Source organism: Pieris brassicae, chromosome 3, assembly GCF_905147105.1.
Source record: "Pieris brassicae chromosome 3, ilPieBrab1.1, whole genome shotgun sequence".
Lineage (NCBI taxonomy): Eukaryota > Metazoa > Arthropoda > Insecta > Lepidoptera > Pieridae > Pieris > Pieris brassicae.
Window position 1 is genome coordinate 2022223 of NC_059667.1, and position 20766 is coordinate 2042988.

At 33.4% G+C, this 20766-nt stretch overlaps 1 protein-coding gene across 2 annotated transcripts in view; it reads right to left on the reverse strand.

Annotated features, from left to right (window-relative positions):
* LOC123707334 (zinc finger protein chinmo) overlaps nt 1–20766 on the reverse strand; it is a 48221-nt gene that overhangs the window by 19339 nt on the left and 8116 nt on the right. The window contains exons 1-2 of one of the 2 annotated variants that reach the window (XM_045657318.1): nt 19174–19453; nt 7485–7627 (exon numbers count right to left, since the gene is read on the reverse strand). In XM_045657318.1, coding sequence (XP_045513274.1) covers nt 7485–7627; nt 19174–19184 — 154 coding nt within the window. In that variant the 5' untranslated portion in view covers nt 19185–19453. Of the gene's footprint in view, nt 1–7484; nt 7628–19173; nt 19454–20766 lie in introns of those variants that run through there. The other variant, XM_045657319.1, reaches the window with a different exon arrangement.

Sequence of the window (20766 nt, forward strand, 5' to 3'; positions counted from 1 at the left end):
AATGTATTAATGTACGCGAGTGTTGCTATTTTTTCCGCTTTGCTAACTTTGGGTAACTAACTATTGGGTAAATACCATTTAAAATTCTCTTAACGAAATTTAGTTGTAATATACTTAGAAAAGTAAATGCTAAAACAGAAATAAGAAACTTTATTAAATAATAATTCACTCAAATATTTAAAAATATTGAGTAAATATGACTCTATAGTGACTATTTTCTTAAGAGTGTAAATATTATATGATACTAAAACTTTCTGTAAAAGATACCTACTAATGCACGTCCCAAAAGTAACATAATTTTTATGAACGTTCGCCAGATTGTTTGCGCAGCTGTTGGATATATGTATTATTTTCAATGTTAAAATTGAAAAGGCTTTTTTGTACACTGACCTAGGTACTTTTTCACATAAAGTTATCTCCAATAGTATAGTAGAATATTGAATTGAATAATAAGTACAAACCTTAGAGCCAATGTCATACAAAATTTAAAAATATACGCGAAACATTTTTTATATGACATTTTAAAATATATTTTTTTAACAATGCTCGAATAAGATACATTAAAATGGAAATGAAAATACAAAAAGCGCCAATCCCTATCAAATTTTATACTTATTTATGGCATCACTCGATTTAGCGCATGCGCTGAAGTGTTAACTGTTGAGTTTTGGCGCGATTTTTAAATTGCGTTGGTGTGAATTTTTTGTTACAAAACAAAATCGGATTCAACATTCATGTAATGAGTTTATGTGTAAGAAATTAAGTCATAAACGCTTCCGACCTTTATAGCACGAAATAGCAACAATTAATACTTTGTTTTCGGAAATCTATGCAGTCTCAAACCTTAAACATATATATGACAATATCGACTAAAAAAACGTAATGAATATAGGCGATGTTTTAATCATGAACGTGATCAAAGCTTTAAGTAGTAACATAATGAACCAATTTAATCTATCTTTCGGTTCCGCGTCACATTATTCCGTTACGCGCAATCTTTTTCTTATCCCTACCACGGTTGATTCGAAGAGATTCTAAGTCGTTAATAACAAAATTCTGTTATAATCTTAGTAGTACTAAGGTAAAATGAAATATTTGTATTCATGTCTATGATAATAAAAGCTTTTTGTTAAACTTTATCTTATTAACTTTATTTAATCAATTTCTGTAAAGTTGCACATAGTAGATCATTTTTCGAAAAATAGTTACACTTCTTACGTGTGTACACTAGTACACGCACAACTTTTTTTGATATTAGAAGTATCGCTAGTATGTATGAAACAAATACAATATTCCATTATTACGAAAACAAAATTGTGAAAACGCTGCCTAGAAACGTGTCCCTAATTAACCCGAGCGTCACGCGTAAATAATTTAACCCTTTCTGAACGCAATCAATACCCAAACTTATCTCTGACACACTAGGGGAGGCTCAGTGCATATGTAGAACCCCCCCCCCCCCATATAAAGCTATACGCCTGGATGTTTCCGTAATATGTTTATTTAGTTTTGAAATTGAATAATAGACAATTTTTATTTTCTCCTATCTTGGAACAACACGAATCTGTTTCTAAGAAAAATGTAAAATATCTCGCATCAACTATAAAAATCATTTTTTGGATATTAAATGTAAAGGAAGGTCTGATATTTGGTTCACTATTCGCCAAGAAATTCATGGGATTTTAGGATAGTTATAACCTGTTTTCTGAACAACGAATAAACACGTTTAAACCACGGAGATGGTTCATTATTTCTATCTACGTAACAATTATTAGAAACCTCTGATATAAGATATAAAGTCTTCCTATGAACCCAGAACAAAAATGTTTTTCTTAGTAGAACCATAGCTTAAAATAAAAACATAGATAAAAATAGAATCTGTCCCACAAATTCTTCTATAAATTGAATGCCACAATCTAAAACATACGCAATTTAAATAGCTAGTATTTGAAATAAGAACGTAAAGTTTTTCATTCGCTCGCAACCTTCTGCCAGCCTTAGTGCGTTTCAATGCGGAACGCATTGGCGCCCGGGCGTATCGACCCGTCGTTATGTGTGCCACTGCCCCCCACTGCCCCCTACTGCCTCTAACCCCCTGCCAGCTGACACGATCACTCTTGACTTTTAATACCCCTCAATGTACCGTGCACTTGTGAAAGATTTAACGATAAGACAATTTTGAAGATAACTGGAGAAATTGTTTTTTAATCTGTAGGGTGTCGAGCCGTTATTATTTAAAAAAAAACATTCGTCATAATAGCATTAACGACAATTTTCATTTCGATGTAATTACGCGAATAAAATAACAATGTTTATTAGTTACTGTACTTCCTTTTGTTTTTTAAAGTATACAATGATTTCAAGATTATTATTGTTAATTAAAAATAGTCCTCTAATATTTATTTAAATATATGTCTATGGTAATCATTTAAGAACTAAATGTCAATGAAACTTGTTCCCCTACCACTATGTGGAACCCACTGAAGTATTTCTGAACCAACTCGATAAGAGCGTACGAATTCTTAAAAGGCTTGCAATGTACTGACCACCACCACGTATCACTTTACGTGGTAAGCCTCCTGCCCGTTTGCCTGCTGTTACTTAAAAATGTTGAAAGAAATAAAGTATTAATCAAAAATTACAGTACAATTTCCTGAAAGCAATGTATGCCTTGACTCCATTGACATATTTATACCTCTGGGTTCCTGTATTGTGTGTGAAGTGTGTTTTTATTTACGCACTGATCGGTCTTAGATGATACTGAGTAGGTACTCGAGGTCAATGGCTTTGATTCGAGTGTAAGAATATTATAACGAATTCAGCTTGTTTTGATCTTCGGCCTTTGTGTTTTATTAATTGAAGAAAATATTTTTCTAGGTTATTTGTCGGCTAAACACGTCCTTGGCATCAAAGTTGTACGCTGTATTGATTTTGTTCCAAATTAGGTACTGATACACCTCTCTCGCTTCATCCACATCATCACTGTGCATGCTCGTCGGTTGTGGGTACTTTTTCCCTTCACCAGACGTCCTGGATTTGACCCAGGTAATAGCAACAAGGCCTAACGAATCCGATCTCACCATTCATGGTGGCCGTACTCGCAAACCGCTTCAATATCCTTTCTACATGGCCAAGCCTGAGTACTGTCTTTCGTATCCTTGTCACTACGTTCTCATTTAAAGTGGCACGTTTAAGTTTGCATTTTATTTCTATGAAAATTTTGAAACGTAAACATAACCACAATTTCACACAGGGCATGATTGGAGGAAGCCCTCCCTACAACCAGGGGCAAATAATAGAGACTTCGAAAAAAATTGTTTTAATTTCCGACTAGCAAGCACTAGTAAACAACTTTTCTATTGTTATTCTTGTTTGTAAACAAAAATAATCTTACAATAAAATATTGATTTAAAACCAAAAAAAATTGTTCATTTTATTTGACAAATAATTTGGCCATCTCCACTCCTTTGTCGCCCCGAGGCCTTCAGACCTCTAAATCCAGCCCTGACATAAACATGTAAGGCTTATTTAATAAGTCCACCGTACACTACCATATATATATATCTCGATTATAGACATTTTGATTCAAATCAAAATTTAACTTCAAACGTCAAAAGCGTGTCAACATTCGATTTACTTGTCAAAACACAGTCTGTTTACGTGCTCTGAATATTATTCTTAGATATACTTCTGAGTTATATAAGTCTTAAATATGCGTGCCCTATACTAAAAACATATATTTATTTATTTATTTATTTATATAGCTTTAATATGTCTATAGTTTATTGCTAAAGAAGAATTCATATCACCGCCTTACCTTAAGTATTGATATTTTTATAACAGAAAACCCAAACTAGTAGTTTAGTTATTTAACCCGGAGCAAACGGATAGATTGCTAAGCTGATGTTAAATAACACCGCCGCCCATTGCGTTGCCGGCCTTTTAAACATTGAAATACATCCGTGAGCAGCAGATATAATATGTAATAAGTATATAATTTATGTTCTGTGAGTTAAGAACTACTGCTAATATATAATATATCTTAATCTATACATATTTTCAGTTGTAAGATTCAGACATTAAATATAAGCATTACATAACATTAAAATCTCTAGACAAATAGCTTTGTGCTACATTCGTCTAGGTCGGTACACGAACCTGGTTCCCATTTCCCAGGGAGGCTGGGGGTGTCTCCCTCCGACCTCGAAAACTTCAGCGTCAACGAAACGCGCAGGTACGTCGCAATTAGTCAAGATTGTTTTCGTGGTACGTGGAATACAGTAATATTAAACCTTTTGACAAAATCTCGTGATAGTATCAGGTTGCTGTGCGTACAGTTCGTGACTTTAGTGTTGAATTATTAAGCCTTCATTGCTAATACACATTTGTTTTAGTTACATAACCTAACGTAATCTTATACATCATATGTGCCGGTTTTGTGCCGTATCCTCTTCCAGCTGCTTCGATTATTTTCTAATGTTAGCTCTTCTTGTCCAAGTTGTGCCTCCTAATCTCTTTATATCGTCTGCCCATCTCTTTCTCTGTTTTCCTCTTGTCCGTATTTCATCTTGTGATTGCTGTTTTGTAATATGTTTTGCCCATTTTAACCGTCTCTCTCCAAATTCTTCCACTTGTCATACTTCCCACCGTTTAATTGTCTCTCGATATCCCTTTTTTATCTTCCTAGGTTTCTGGTGAGCGCCTCTCTTTTTTCTACCCACCATTTCAAGCGAAAGTCTTTTTGACTGCTGTTAATATTTTACCTTATAATTGACGTTGTCTATCAATTCAAAATTTATCCATTGTATTTGTTGGTCCGACCAAATTGTTAGTAAATTTGCGTTTTTCCTTTCCACGTAATATTGTTATTTGAATTCGATATTTTTATCCTTTTTTTGTTCAATTTGTTTAGAATTTGTATATTTCAGGATTTAGTTCGGCGTTCCTGAGTTATATTTGTTGGAATTAAGTTTAAAAAAAAATAACACGATGCTTAATGGCGTATTATTCTAAAAAAATTTCATTATAGTCTCAGTTATTACAATAGAATCGCCATTATAGATACACAGTTGTCAACGTTTAGTATATTAGTGCCTGACTTAAATTCCTAGTAACAGAAGAAACCGCGAGGAATGAAAGTACAATTAAAGAATAAACAAAAAAAAAATCATAAATTTTAATCAAACACTAATTTAAATTCGCGATCTATAAAAATTTGAAACAGCAGATACATACTATACAATTCCAGACAAACAAAATGTTAGCCTTGAAAAATTGCATGTGTCATTTGTTTTTATATATGATAAGATTATTTAATGCGTATATGCGTCGCTTATCATCAGTTTCTTGAATATCAGTAAACAAGGTTGCAATATCTTTTTTTTTATTCTAACCAGTAAGACTACTGTTGATTATAAAGTATTTAATATCTATCAAAAAATATATATAAAAACGAGTGGCGCTACAAACTTTTTTAAACTTCAGATTTCTGTTCTCTGTCCCAGGATCAATCTAATAGACAAGTAGTTAATCAGACTCACTATCGACTTGTCATTCGATGTTTTCCTTCACCGTAGCGAGTGAAAATTCGTACATAGACATTAAGTCTATTAGTGCCAGGGTTCGAACTGCTCAGGTATGAGAGTTGGACGCTGAAGTCACTAGGCCAACACTGCTTTGTCCAAAATTAAAATGTATATAATATTCTCCTCTCCTCAGCACGTTCACTCTTCTACTTCTTTTCCTACGTCAATAACCATAAAAATGATTCGTGTTCCAGGTGAAATACCCATGGATTCAGACTTCTAAATATCTTTGTCTTCTGCTTGAAAATATCCTTTTGACGGAAAGCGGGAATGCCTCAAATTTCAAATTCTCTAGTTTGTCACCATTTGATAAACAAAACTTCAAAAAGTCGAAAAACGTAATGAGTTAATATTTGCACAATGTCTAGCTTTAAAATCATTACTGTACATTAATCAATGTTTTTGACCAATTAATGCGCAAAGACTTAAAGACAATTTCTTGAACAAGAAAACAAGAAAATTAAAGACAATTTCTTGGTATTATGATCTTCAATGCAAAGCAACGCGAATCTTGTTCTGATAACAAGTTCGTTGACATTGAGTGATAAATTTTTTTGCCAGTATTGGTGCATTTTTTGATATCCGACACGTGTAAAGTGTTAGGTATAAAAATCAAGGTCAGCTACTAAAAATAAAACCTTTTAACTAAATATTTTTAGAAGCGAAATGGATTATTTAAATTACTTCACAAGATTAAAGCTTTTATAAGGGATAATGTCGTGAGCCCTGTACTGTGATTGAACAGTTTTAATCCCAAGGTTACTTGGAATTGGTTTGAAGGCACTTATTAACACCTTATTGGCCTCGATAGTGCTCTTCGTGTAGTTGCACATACTAAAATGGAAACTAAATGTGTGTTTGTATACATAAATGTCTGTATAAAACGAATACTATAGATACAGACGTAAAGTCTAATTATAAACACAACAGTATCACAAAGTGTGTGTTTTATGTTCATGTAGTTTTGAATTGTTAATATCGAAGCGTTATACAAATAATTTATTATCAGTTCTATCAGGCAAAGCGATATTTAATAAGCTTGATCTTAAACCAAATTAACAAGGACCAAATGTTCGAGCATGCTTTTGTATGTAATAGGAGGCAAACGGGCTCATCAGATGTTTAGTGATACCGCCGAATTGGTATGATTTTTTCTTGAAGGAGCCTATGTATATGTCGATGTTTATCACTGAGTAAAAATAAACATATATTAATTACCCCATATATAACGCAATTTCTATAGTATATGCTACAATCTATTCTAAAATACATGACAATTATGGTGAGCATAAATTAACACACAAAGAAAATTACACTTCCAATTTTAGTCTTTACTAGTAGTTTTTTACTTAACAATGCGTATGAGGTAAAGCGCTTGATAAGTAGTGTTTATTCTGTTATTTTCGCAAAGAATTTGAAAATAATAATTTATTGAATAAAGTTTAAGATACTCAATATCTTTAATTACTGGACGAATATGCCGAGTACTTCCGACTTCCAATGTTTTTTTTTTAATATATTGGACTCTAAAACATTTGCATGCAAATTTATTAATAAATGCCTAACTTTTAATAGACCGAGAACGTAAAGCAATATAATATTTATGAATTTAAAAAATAGCATGGGAACTTTGTTTTCTAACAACTGTTATTTATTTATTTACAGCTTATACGTCAAAATATTATAAAGTTGAGTAATTTAATTTAAATTAACATAAAACCTTTTGCTAGATATTAATATTTACTGAGTATATTTTTAAATCATAGTTTAATATATGATTTATATCTGGATTATTACATAGTATTAGTAATAAGGGTATGTTAGATGTATTTATAAACAAGTGAAGAACCGCAACCAAACAGAGTTTTCCTATATTTATTTCAAAGCATCAAAACTCACCTTCGCAGTAAAGTGTGACGTCTGCTAAGCTCTCGGAGTTCCATAGGTTCGCGAACGAGGTGGCCAAGTTCGAACCGAAGCTGTTCCATTTCAAGCAGTATTGCTGCTGAGCGTCCATGCCCGGGCCTCCTCGAATATCTGCCCTGTAAACGAAATTATGCATGAGAATATTGTATCCAAAACACAAAAGGTTTTTCAGGTTGCGGCATATAATATTATAGAAAGCTAAACAACGTTAAAAAGTCATTTCAGAAAAAATATTATAGGCGTCGTATAGTACGTCTGCATTATTAAAATCATATTTCTTTTATTTAGTTTTTTGGATTTCTAATATCGAATAGCCTTTACTAAAGAAATAGATAACATGTTTACGAAAGGTATTAAAGACAGACTCGAATTTTTCATCATTATCATGCGAACCACAAATGCACAGACTACATCCACTAAACATAGAGCACACAGATTATATAAAACCGTACAGCTACTAATCAATATTTGTATCAACTGTTCTTTAACGAATAAGATTTATTAAGGATAATATTTGTAAAGATGAGTAATCGGGTTTCAATCTGTTTGAATACACTTGGTGGAATAATTCTTTGAATTAGATAAACATTTTCAAAAATAAATAACGCGTAAGGAAAGACTTCTAAAAAAAGTTTAGGAAATGTTTAAAAGGAATTTCGTCTATTTCTATGAAACAGTATTTTAAAATAGCATTACATATTTGATGATTTATAGTGACATTTATTCGTTTCAAAATATATATTTTGTTATCTAAGAATCTAACATGTAGTGACTCTTGGGCCGGGGGGTTCAGTGGACAGGCGCTACTTTAAAGATTTAAGCGCCTGGTAGATAGTACTGGTAACCCCAGAGCTGGAGCTTTCCTTGCTCAACGAGTATCGCAATACAGCGCGGAAATGCTGCCAGCGTTTAAGATGCATAGACAAAATTTACTAATCATTACTATCATTATTAGTAAGTTAAGAAACTTGCAAATAATTTATATTTGTGTGTTGGAAATAAATATTAGAGGTTCTTAATAATAAAAAATGATATGAGAATATATTAAAAGATAATATGATAAAGAATAGCATTGTCTAAAACACACATGGTAAAACAAATAACAATATTGACATATTTTGACAAATACGATAAGATGACAGTTGACAAATGCAAAACGTCAGTTCTGATTGTATTGCAATAACACTGAAGTCTGAACACATTTACTACTGTCTCCGTGGTCACGTTTCGTTATTTTAATGTATTTAACATGTTCGTTTAGCAACGTAATTGTTTTGCAGATAATTAGGTTATTTGCATATAAATTTAAAAAAAAAATCCTTAGATAGATAGTATCATTCGTATTGAATTGAACTCAATATTTTTTGCTCTCAAATATTTTTATGCGCTTACAGAACAAGCTCACCTGATATTAAGTGATACCATCGCCCATGGACACTCAATGCCCGAGGGCTAGCGAGTGCGTTGCCGGCCTTTTAAGGATGATATATCTAACAATAAATTATATTAATGATAAGTCTACTAAAAATCATATTTATCAGTGAAATTTTTATTAACCAAGTAATAGTAGCGCACAAAATAACGACTAACGATTAACGGAAAACGACCGAACTATTTTCTGACATATGCAATGAATTCGTAATTACAAACTGGCTTTTCCCACGTTGACTTTTATTGATTTTCCCGTCCTGCTCAATCATAATTTATTACCCCTTGTGCTATATCGATACCATTCTAAATATTTAAAGTAGATTGATCAACAAAGCATTTCCCTTTTTATGTAGAAATCTATACTAAATTGTGTACATTGTTAGTAATATCAAAATACATCTACACCTAAGGTATATTTTATAAAAGTCCTTCCTATTGGGACTTGGGAAGTAGGTTCCCTCTATGGCTACTTGTAACAAGTATTTCGCGAAAGGTCCAACCCACAACTTGCACTATCCTTTTACGTCGTGTTCGTTAATCACTAAGCCACAACGGTATGATTAGTAACAGTTGTAATTAAAAGCATTCCATACTTAAGTTTAGTTAGTTTGTTTTGCTCTTCCAGCTAAACAAACGCGGGTTTCATATATTTTATGAACAATAATTTTGTTTGCTTGATAAGAAATGATTTTTAATCTCTATTGTTTAATGAACTAAGCCCCTAAACAACTCCACAATCAAAAGAGGCACTCATGTGAAAATTCCCTTCACTAATAGATCTGCAGGGCCGATACGGTATCGATTCTAAACTCCGTTACAGCCTAACTGTACATTTGCATGCGTGCACGACATTTCGCCACTCTTCGTTGAGCTTCCAAAAGATGGACGACCAAAGGGCGGTATATCAGAGGGGGAGGTCATGTAACAGTGGACGTAATTTCGGCTACGACCTGGTTCCGGAATGCAACACGCGCACGCGTAGAAAGGGGGAGAAGAGAGGGGAGGGTGCATCGAGTTGCGCAAAGCACGGTCACTTGCAGGTCATAATGAACCGTTTCTTGCTTTGTTCTATAATCTATTGTCCCGTTAGATATGAATTTAATAAATTCCAAATTTAACATTGCAACTACAACTATTGTTTTATAATCTGTATTTTCCCTTATCTAGTACGATTTGTATTACTCTATGTGTGAACGAAGAAAACTACTGAAACCACTCTTTCCACATTACAATTAAATTATTCCTGAGTAGTATTTCTTTCGAGAAGAGAATATATAAATATAAATATTAGAAGGCGATACAAGTCGGTAGTGTGTAATATGAAGATGTATCTTGAATATATAATCATAAACCAAACTATATTAACGTCAGTTTAATATCTGTTGTACAAATTTGAATAGATTTCGGTTGTTCGATGGAGCCAAACCGGATATCAAACCACAGATTGTTTTTGCCTTTTTTATTCGCTTGAGAAATGTCAATGTCAAAAATAGATTCATAGACTAGAAATAAATGGTAATACTTAATACATTTTAAATTTGTATTAACAATAATAGTTCTTAGTGCTGTTTTACTTTGTAGTATAATTATTAGATTTTATGAGAACTGTTTCATACCGACTGTATAGGGAAAATTATTTTACATATTTACGAATACTTCACATACATTTAAGTATTTTTATTTGTTTAAAACCTTTTTTTTAAGTTGCCGTTATATTAGAACCATCTCTTTGTTATATCGTTACACTCACAAATTGTGATTAATAATAAATAGATCAGTGGCGTGAGAAACTTTTTAGGTCATGGCCTCAGATGTATTTCAGGATCATTTGTTATTCTAATAGGCAAGTAGGTGATCAGCCACATGTGCCTGACACTGGACGTCAACGTTTTGATTCTTAGGGAAGCCGGTTCCCTCACGATGCTTTACGTCACCGTTCGAGCGAATGTCAAGTCTACAAAAATATGTATTATTATTATTTAGTTATGGACTTTACTCTTAATATTTATTTTTTCTTTTTCCTTACAAGAGATCGCTTGTTACCATAAGGCCTCTTTAATTATGTTACAAATATGTAAATTAACAAAGTGTTAATAAATTTAAAATTACACCTTAACCGTAATTAAAAAAAACTACATAGTCTATACAAATCAAACTAAATACAATTAATTCTCTGATATAAGGCGTATCACAGATTATTACAGCTTAAAACATCTGTGGTAACATTGTTAAGTAAATAAAAATTGTAAACACGCTGCAGTGTGACACAGTTCTTTATCATTTGTAAATGGGTAATGGGGTCAAATGCATTGCGTCCGAGACTAGCGCTGGGAACGTCAATATTGATAAACTTTTACTTTCATTCATGAATTCCAAGTCAGTCTTTTATTAACTTTTACTGTAGATTAATATATTAAATGGTTAACGATTTAATAGTGTAACGAAAAATATGAAAAAAACTTTTAGGGATTTTTGTTATTTAAAAATTAAAGAATTGAGTTTAGATTTGTAAAAAGTGTGATGAGGAATGAATTATTTATTTAAGTATGACATACAACATATATAATCTTGCGATAAAGTTACAATATTAGGTTAGTAAAATTGTTAATCATATTTTTCAAAACCTATACACTTAGTACTGTGGGTTTAGATTTTAAATGTGGTATAGGGAGTAATTCATTTGTCTATGATCATTTTTGTTTATGGCTAGTAGATGTGCCAGTGATACCAACTTGGGGTTTCACTAAAAATTTAGGGAGATTCGAGATGTCGTGAGAAGTTTTATACAAGAATTTTCCTAAAAACGCGCAATCCTAGACGATTTATGTTATGCCAAGAACCTAACCAACAAACGCAATATATACTCCAAGTGTGACTATAACTGAAACATCAAAATGCTATTATAACTCAAGATTGAAATTTCATACTGTTACATGAATATATTTTTTATGCATATTTGTTATTTCATCTCAAACCCAGTGTACAACCAAGACTTTAGGGGTTTTAAACGAACAAACTTCTAGTACTCCTAGTATTTGAAGTTGGTGCTAGTGGGAACAATATGTATGAGTTGGCATAACACAGACGTGCAGTGTTAGCCTAGTCTGTGTTTTATTTTTTCTTTCAGAAATTGAAAGAATTTTTTTTGCAGGATTGCAAGATTTAGTTTGCAGGGTACAGAGAATGAAAAAAACATCGTCGTGAACCAGTATCAACCTATTCGACTCTAGGTAATGAACTGAAAAATCAGATAAAGCTAAAACTATAATAACCGCCTAAAATATATGTATTTCTTCAAAATTCTTTTCACTTTGGAGTTTATACTCTTGGGTTATTCGGTTCGAGTGCACATCTAATTAAAGATTTAGGTTGGTAGATAAAAGCTGTGACCCCAGAGCTGGTGCTTTCCTCGCTCAAGGAATATGTATCGCAATTCAGCGAAAAGATGCGAGCATTAAAGGTACCATTGACCAGGGACTTTTCAATTTGTTTTAGTGTTCCATTTTTAATTATTATTCTATATTTAAATATTAGTTATAACAGACTCACAACTAAGGAATATTACGAACTTAAACTGACAATAAAGCTTTCTATGTATAAATATGACAACAATGAATAACCGTTTCCTGTCATATTTCGAAGCAAATTACATTCTGTCTCTACTCAGTGATTCTGTGTTACGCAACACATTTCGACATACGCATGCACATACCACTTTTCTAAATTTTAAACGTGCTTGATGCATTTATACTATGTATTTTACGGACTGTAGTAAGAGCTCGCGCTATAACTTCATATATGCAACAAAGCGTTAATAGATAATGGCAACCCAATCTCAAAAAAACGCAACGTAACGTAAATATTGTAGGTTTGTAATTAATAAATTCGAAAACCATTTTTTTTAATTCAATTTTGGAATGTGTTTTACATCGATATTTATTTCGATAATATTATTTCAATAATTCGCGCGGAACTGTGTTGTAGCTAGTCGTCTCTTAATTGAGACTTCGTCTATGGTATATACAGATAATATTCCTTTTTTTAAAATCCTTGCAACCTTAAATTTGACAGAGTTAGAGCAACAATAATTCTCACCATAAAGCTAATAAATAATTTAACGGAGTGTAATGAATATGTTTGTTTTTAAAATATTTATTATTACAAAATAATTGATATGCAAACAAATCAGAAATTCGGATTCTATTAAAGTTTCGGATCGGATATCTTATATATATAATCTGTAGCCAGTTATGAGATTCAATAAACAAAGGCATGCACAGAAAACTAGTAATTTCGGATAGGTTATATTTATTATTATCTGTAGCTAGTATATCCTATCACGCTTTCTACTGCGTTTTCAAACGCGGCACGATAAAACGAATAGAAAGTTGCAGGTACGTTGCAGTGCGTACACGCATTGATGTTTGGAACTTTGCGTCACTTGACCTAGATTTTTGTGTGAACCACGGGAAGTTAAAGTTAACTACGACGTCGAAACCCGTTATAGTAACTTATACATCATGGTAATGAAATTAAAATCAGAAGGAATAATGTAAGAAAAATTTATGCTACAAGATATACACAATTGTTACATCTCGTACGAACAAAAACTATCTGCGTAAATTGATTCGTGATTCGGGTTTTAGCTAACTATAACAGAAATTATGAAGATGTTGACATTTTCTATCTTACCCATGAGGGTGTAAGGATGTTAAGAAGCGGGAAGCTTTGACCTTGTTAAGTAGTCGTAACAATTTATTATAATTAATAACATAAATTTAAAAAAAAATCTTTAAAATATTAAGTTGTCGTTTGTTTAATGTTTAATTTAGGAATGCGTCCAATACCGATCCCGATATATCAGAATTACTTTGGGTTTGCCCATACACCGGCATCGGTGATATTTTAATTGCCGATACATACTTTTCAAGAAAGTAATGTAAACGCGCATTTTGTTTGATCTAGTTCGTTGCAAGAGACACGGATTGCCTATACCTGGGGATTACCGGCGTTTTATTCAGCTTGTTGTCTCTCTCACCCGCATTGTACCCGACTATTCCATATCGCTAGACAATTTAGTTTGCTTTTAACTGCTATCGCGTAGTATTTTTCGATACAAAATTACAAAAATCTTACCAATGTTAATTTTGATGATAAACACTTATTTATTTTATTTTAATTTAATAATTCTCAATTTAAATTCAATGATTAATATACGCGTTGTTATCGGTATCGATAATTCTATAAGAGTATCGGCATCGGTATCGTTTCGGCAAAAAAAGGCGTATCGATGCTTCCCTGGTTTAATTTCAGATTTTTATCTATTAATGTACTTAATCGACTTATAACGTTTCGTATATTTTGTTTATCCGTGTAATCTGTTTTAGCTTTGTATATCTAAGTGTATTCTTTTATAATATGGATATGCGTATATGTAAGATTAATTTTAAATAAATAAATGTTATTTATTCTCTATTTTTTCTTTTAGTTTAGGTCTAGGTATCGGATGACGGTAGACACATCTTTTCCATTTACAACATTTCCTCATACTTTACGTCATCCTCGATGTATCTATTTATCCGGTATAAAACGGTTACGGTTACGGTTTACTCATGTTTTCCTTCACCAAGCAAATGTTATTTGCCCACAATAATATTTCTGCTCTGCTGCAGGTTCGACGCACGATGTAAGAGTTGTGATAAGCTGAGATGCAAGGCTCTATATGTTGCTTTGATTTAGAAGAACTGATAAATTAATAAATCTAAGCCAACTAAATTTAATTACTATAAGTAAAATCCAGTTTTATCGATTTTGTTTTATTATTATGGCTAGTTTCTGGTCGAGTTTTCACATGCCTATCTGAGCTCAGTTATCTGAAAGCGAATAAAGATTCTACAGTGACCTTTGAGCTGTCTTAGGGGAATGAACAAGGGGGTACTTCCGCGTGGGGAATGGGACTGAACAAAGGGTCCGTGGCTAATCCTTGACCCAAATGCAACCAGTTTGAGACTGTCCCACACAGGTTCAATTACCTATTGTTACAGGATTTCTACTTGTACTTGTATTGTTATGTGGTAAGCGGACTTAGTACATAGATACATGTGTATAATAATATAGTACTTTCAAGTACAAATAAATTTGTACGTAAAATATAAAAGCTAATAATTAATAAATTATATTTACTGAAGTTTCAAAGTCAGTTGAACAAGGATATAATTTCGCTTAGTATAAAGCTTGTGTAAGCTTAATTTGTTTTGATCAAACAATTAATTATGTACATCTAAATCGTAATATAAACTAACAGCTAACAAACTGTTACTATGTATTTCATCGGAAATACGCACCAAAATTTTATGAATTTTGAGGATTTTTCGATTGGAAAACAAAACCCTTTTCACTCCGGGCCGGCAACTCTATATCGCATTCCCCACATGGAGAACTGTTCTCACCTCTGGGAGGGAGCTCCTCAGCTTCTTCCACTTGACCGTATTCAACGAAGAGCACTTCGAATCGTCTACGACTAGTCACTTTCCATGCGGTTTGATTCCTTGGCGTTGTGAGAGATATATGGTCTCTCTGCATCTTCTATCGAATTTATCATGGAGAGTCTTCAGAGGAGTTGTTCGCACCTGCAGCTGAGTTTCATTATTGGACGTCAAGGCAGAATACAAAATACCATCCATATCAACTTGACATCCGTCGTTCCACGACTGAGCTTTTTTCCATGTGGAACCAGCTGCCCAGGGAAGTATTTCCGAAGCAATTTTAAGGAAACCAACCTTTAAGGAAAGAGCGTACAAATTTTCGAAAGACCGGTAACACACTTGCGAGCCTTCTGGCAATGTCTATGGGCGTAGTGGTATCACTTAACATCAAATGAGCCCGTTTCCCTTATTATTACGTATTTCGATCGAAAAACCTTTTCTTCCAAATCATATATAAAATTCAGGCTCTATGCTTTATGGGTGTGGTTTCATTATCTGTGTCGTCTAAGTGGTACTTGTCTCTACGAAAAAAAAGTAGCTACGTTGGGGCATATGTGGGCATAAGCAATGTGTCAAACTAACTCAACATTCAAAATCCATTGTAAAATAAACCTTAAACTACAACAATAAGGACTAGTCACAAATATTCAACGAATAGAACCTACACTATAAGCTAACTGCACACAGCCGCAGTGATGGCCTTGTAATATTACGTAAGCGTCGCGCCTCGAAGGTTCTCCGGGAGGCTGTCCTTGGCCCCCCTTACCTCAACCCCCGCCTAGGCCTAGCTAAATACAGACTAGCTACATACTAACAATTATAGCCCCCGGCTTGCGATCTACAAAATGTACTGCTTTTTAACGTTTTAACGAGTCCTTTATTCGAAATACAAGACGTATTTGCTACCAGCCGTAGTTATTACTCCCTATATACCTCAATCGATGTGCTGCGAAACATAACTCGCGCAAAAGGATAATTTTGCCCTATTAAATTGTGTTATAAACACGAATTACTACGCGTTATTCCTACTAGTCGTTAGCAAATGCGATTTCTATAGAATACGTATAGTATGTTTTTTTAAATTTCATAGGTATAAAACCACTTAGGACACATAAAGTTTTACAATTTAATACAAATATTTGGAAGTGGGACTTAAACGGGAAAATTTTTACTTGATGTTATGTGATACCGTCGCCCATGAACACTCACATTGCCAGGAGGCTCGCAAGTGCTTTGCTGGCCTTTAAAATATTATATACACACCCTTATAAACCTCCGTCTATTGATGTCGCATTAAAATATGTTGCGTAGTTAAACTCAGCGTGCGCGAAGGGCCTTTTTATACGTAGTTTAAAGTACATCTAAATGTTCATTATACGTTTCATTCACAGCAAATGTACTGAATTTTACTGTTTTTTTAGTAACAGCTGGTGTTTGTAATATACATTTAATTTTAGAGCTGTTAATGAAATTTATAGAATACATTTATAATTGAATCAACCCAATATATGTATCAGAAAATTTGTCGAATCACGGCTCCACAGCTCCAATTTTTCTACAAATTTCATCACTCGACAATATGAGCCACGCGATAATGTGGTGGAGTGTGCTCTTTAACCCCATAGAAATTAATTAAAACATCATGATTTGTGAAGTGAAAGAAGACGAGTCATAAAGTCGAAAGAAAAAAATTGGAATTGTTTTAAGGTGATTTGACAATTTACCGTTTCGCGTTTACTTTGGGTAATAATTTTCTTCTAAAATCTCATATGAAAAGTCAGATATTTACGAACATTGTATGGTCGACTCAGGTACTAAGCTACTAATATTACAGCAATATAAGGGGCAAAACGCGAGATACATCTATTTGTTAATTCATTGATTTGTATGACAATGAGGTATTAATTAGTTTTTACCACTTTGAGATGTGTCTTATACCTAGGTTATATTGTATTAATTCACATTTTATCGAAATTGTTTAAAAATTATACTTCGTACAACCTATTGTCTCATAGCAATATAATAGTTTTGATTTAAAGGAATTAGTGCTTTTGAGATAACTGCTTGGAAAATTTTATGCATGACGTCCGCGTAAATAAAAAATATAAAAAACAAAACTTTTAATAGGAAATATTTGGCACCTGCGTTTACCAATTTAAGTGCCGACTTTAGACTAAATCTAGATAAACAAAAGTCCTATTTAGTGTTATGGCAACATCTTATCATTGAATACTACTTATTTTTTAGTACCATTTCCGTATGATATTCTATTTGTTTTATCAGCTGTTATCTTCGCAAGTCTATGAAATAAAGGTTATCAAATTGCAGATACCACGTGGTTACAAAAATCTAATGAAATTTTTACTCTAATAAAGTGTGTATTCGCGTGAACTAATAGACTATCTGCTATCAATGGAGATAGTCCTGAGAAGGATCGGCAAAGAAGTATCCTACTTTATCGACAATTTTTCCTTTTGTTTGAAGTGTGCAAAGTGACTCAAACACTCACGAACACAATCCTGAACGCACATTTCGGTAATATTATGTTTGTTGTTAAATATATCATAGAGATTAAAGGAAATAATATTTGTTTTTAAGCCTCAATAAATACCATATGCGCACTTAATACAATAGTAATGCGTAGAACAATTATCAATAGTATATATTTTATCGCTTCTTATAGAACGCAACAGCGCCTTTTAAACACATTAAATGCCGAACCCTTGGCATTAGTGTTACACTTATATCATTAGCGTTGTCTTGCAGGAATCGAACCCTTTTCTGGACATATTACTTTGTATTATAATAATAAGTGTGTGTAATAGCGGTTAACTAATCTATTTCGAAAAGTATTACGTCCTAAACTAAAGGATACCTAAATATAAAGTAGGCTTTATTTTTAAAACGTTTCTAATATATGTATAATTCTAACATTCCATTGCGATATCTAAAGAAAAAGGTTTCTTAAATAATCGTCACTAACGGTTTAATAGGTGCAGTGCATTAGTAAAAATAAATCTAATAGAGATTATAGTAAAATTTACACATATTTTTGTCTTGAAATTAGGGTTAATTACAAATTGGAAGGAGATATTACGATGAATTACCAAATATTCAATAGGCATTTAGATCAATGTACAAGGCAGGCCGTCAGTTGATTCAAAACCGCAGAGCTACGTAGTGTTTGGACGAGAGCCGGTCGCTAATTATTTATTAGACGAGCACGGGGCCAGTTTGACAGTTTCTATGCAAATGTTAGTGCGTCGCAAGACCAGTTTCGCTTCAAAGCAATTCTGGGCCTACCTACTCTTGTGCGGCCTATTCACGCCCATAATTACTTGAGAACGACGACCATAAACTGGATTCCTCGATGAATTAATTAAACCGACAAATCCACAGATTCGTTAAATCGAAATCTGCGGGCAACCGGTCGGATCAAGCAAAAAATTGTGATGCAATATAGGCATAAAAAATAATATGATTGTATCATTATCAAGTTCAATAGCCCCAAAACGACAGCACGTGTATGCAAAAACTGGGAAACGATTGAGATCTATGCAAAAATGTCCTCTCGAGGTAAGATTTTAAGGCATAATCTGCGCTAAGAGTTCGCGCGTTTAGTATTTATCACATGCTTCGGGGTGTCAACACACATTTATCAATGACATCGTATTTCATGCCTAGATTGACTCACAGATCAGGCTGCTTCTCATCCGACCTCTTTAGATAGATTAAACAATACTTTCCTCGAAACCATGAAAGTCCAAATTTGCAGTCCCAAATTGAATTCAAATCATCAATACTCTGCCGAGCCGTGCACAAATGGCATAGTTCGTTTCACTGAGAGTTCGTACACTGAGAATCACTTGTCACTAGTATAAGCTCCGGGCGATGTCTGTGCTCACTTCCGCATATTGCAACGCGCACGCCTATCGCTATGCGCAGAACGACCGCGTCGTAACTGTCGAATGCCGTGAGCCTCGCTCGCGAATGCGTCCGCCGAAAACTCAACTCTCCGTTCGAATGCAGAAAATTTGGGCGCGCCGGGTGGGGGACGCTCTATGAGTACGACTATCCGAAACTAAGCGTACGTGCAGCGCTTCGCTATGAAAAATCCAAGGTTAACGCGCGTTGCCAAAAAAAGACGCACGCAGTATGAAAAAAGACAGCTAGATCGGAGCCTCTCGCGGGCGCCTAGGTGCAGCCACTTCTGCACACACTGCCGCATTCGTCAGGGCCGCGTGACCTCACTTGCTTTGTGTAAATTACTATCAGTATTGAGTTTCCTCTAAACGCTTGTCTAGGAATTCTATATAAATAAAAACAAATTATGACCCTTATATTATGGATACTCAAAACTCGAACAATACACAATTCTGGTGTATATATCTGAAACCCTTTTCAAGGAAGTATTATATAACTTTTTTATGTACTTCAACTATGTAATATTCAATCGTCAATCGCCTCAAATAACAATGATGCAGCTCAATTGTATGACCATAAAATTGACCTGACCTTGTCGTACTGAGCGCTGGTTTGGTAGGGACAGCATAATATTTTAAAAGTAAATTTACATAATGAATTAATAATAGAACTAGAAGGATAAAACTAATTAACTGGAAATTTTAATGAAAGTAAGCATAGTTTCCTATTAAACAAAATAACTACTAAAACTAAACCGACTTATTTATTTTAAACTTAGCAAACATATAATAATATATTTGAAGAATTTCAAACTATAACAAAGTTACGCCTTTAGTTTTTTTTACAAAAGAGTTCAACATAGATATTTATATTCTGTATTCTGAAGTCGTTGAAAAAAAAAAGAATTCATAACCCGATGACGTATTAACAATAAATAAACTACAGAACTTAACGTTTGAATTTAAATATAGAACATAAATTACTTATAATTTGAATGCAACAAAATAGGTAACATATCAAATAGTATTTTCCTTATCATTTTGGCAAGGCCACCTAAATTATGATAGGGCAACAATTTTGAAATTAGAGCACAGGATGTTCTAAAATAAATAACTTATTACGTTTACGGTTTAACCCTTATTCATAAAGAGCCGTTATATTAAACTCTTCAAACTAAAGTATTGCTATGTATCTTTCTGTTAAATTGCCATTTCGCTGAGAGTACATAAGTAAAACACATACTTAGATTGATATTTTCTATGAATACAAAAACAAACGTGCTGGAGGCTCTCCTGATGTTAAGTGATACTCCCATGGACACTCTCAATGCCAGAGGGCTCGACAGTGCGTTGCTGCCTTTTAAGAATTAGTACAATCTTTATTTTTCTTTATATTCGGAAATACTTCAGTCTTTC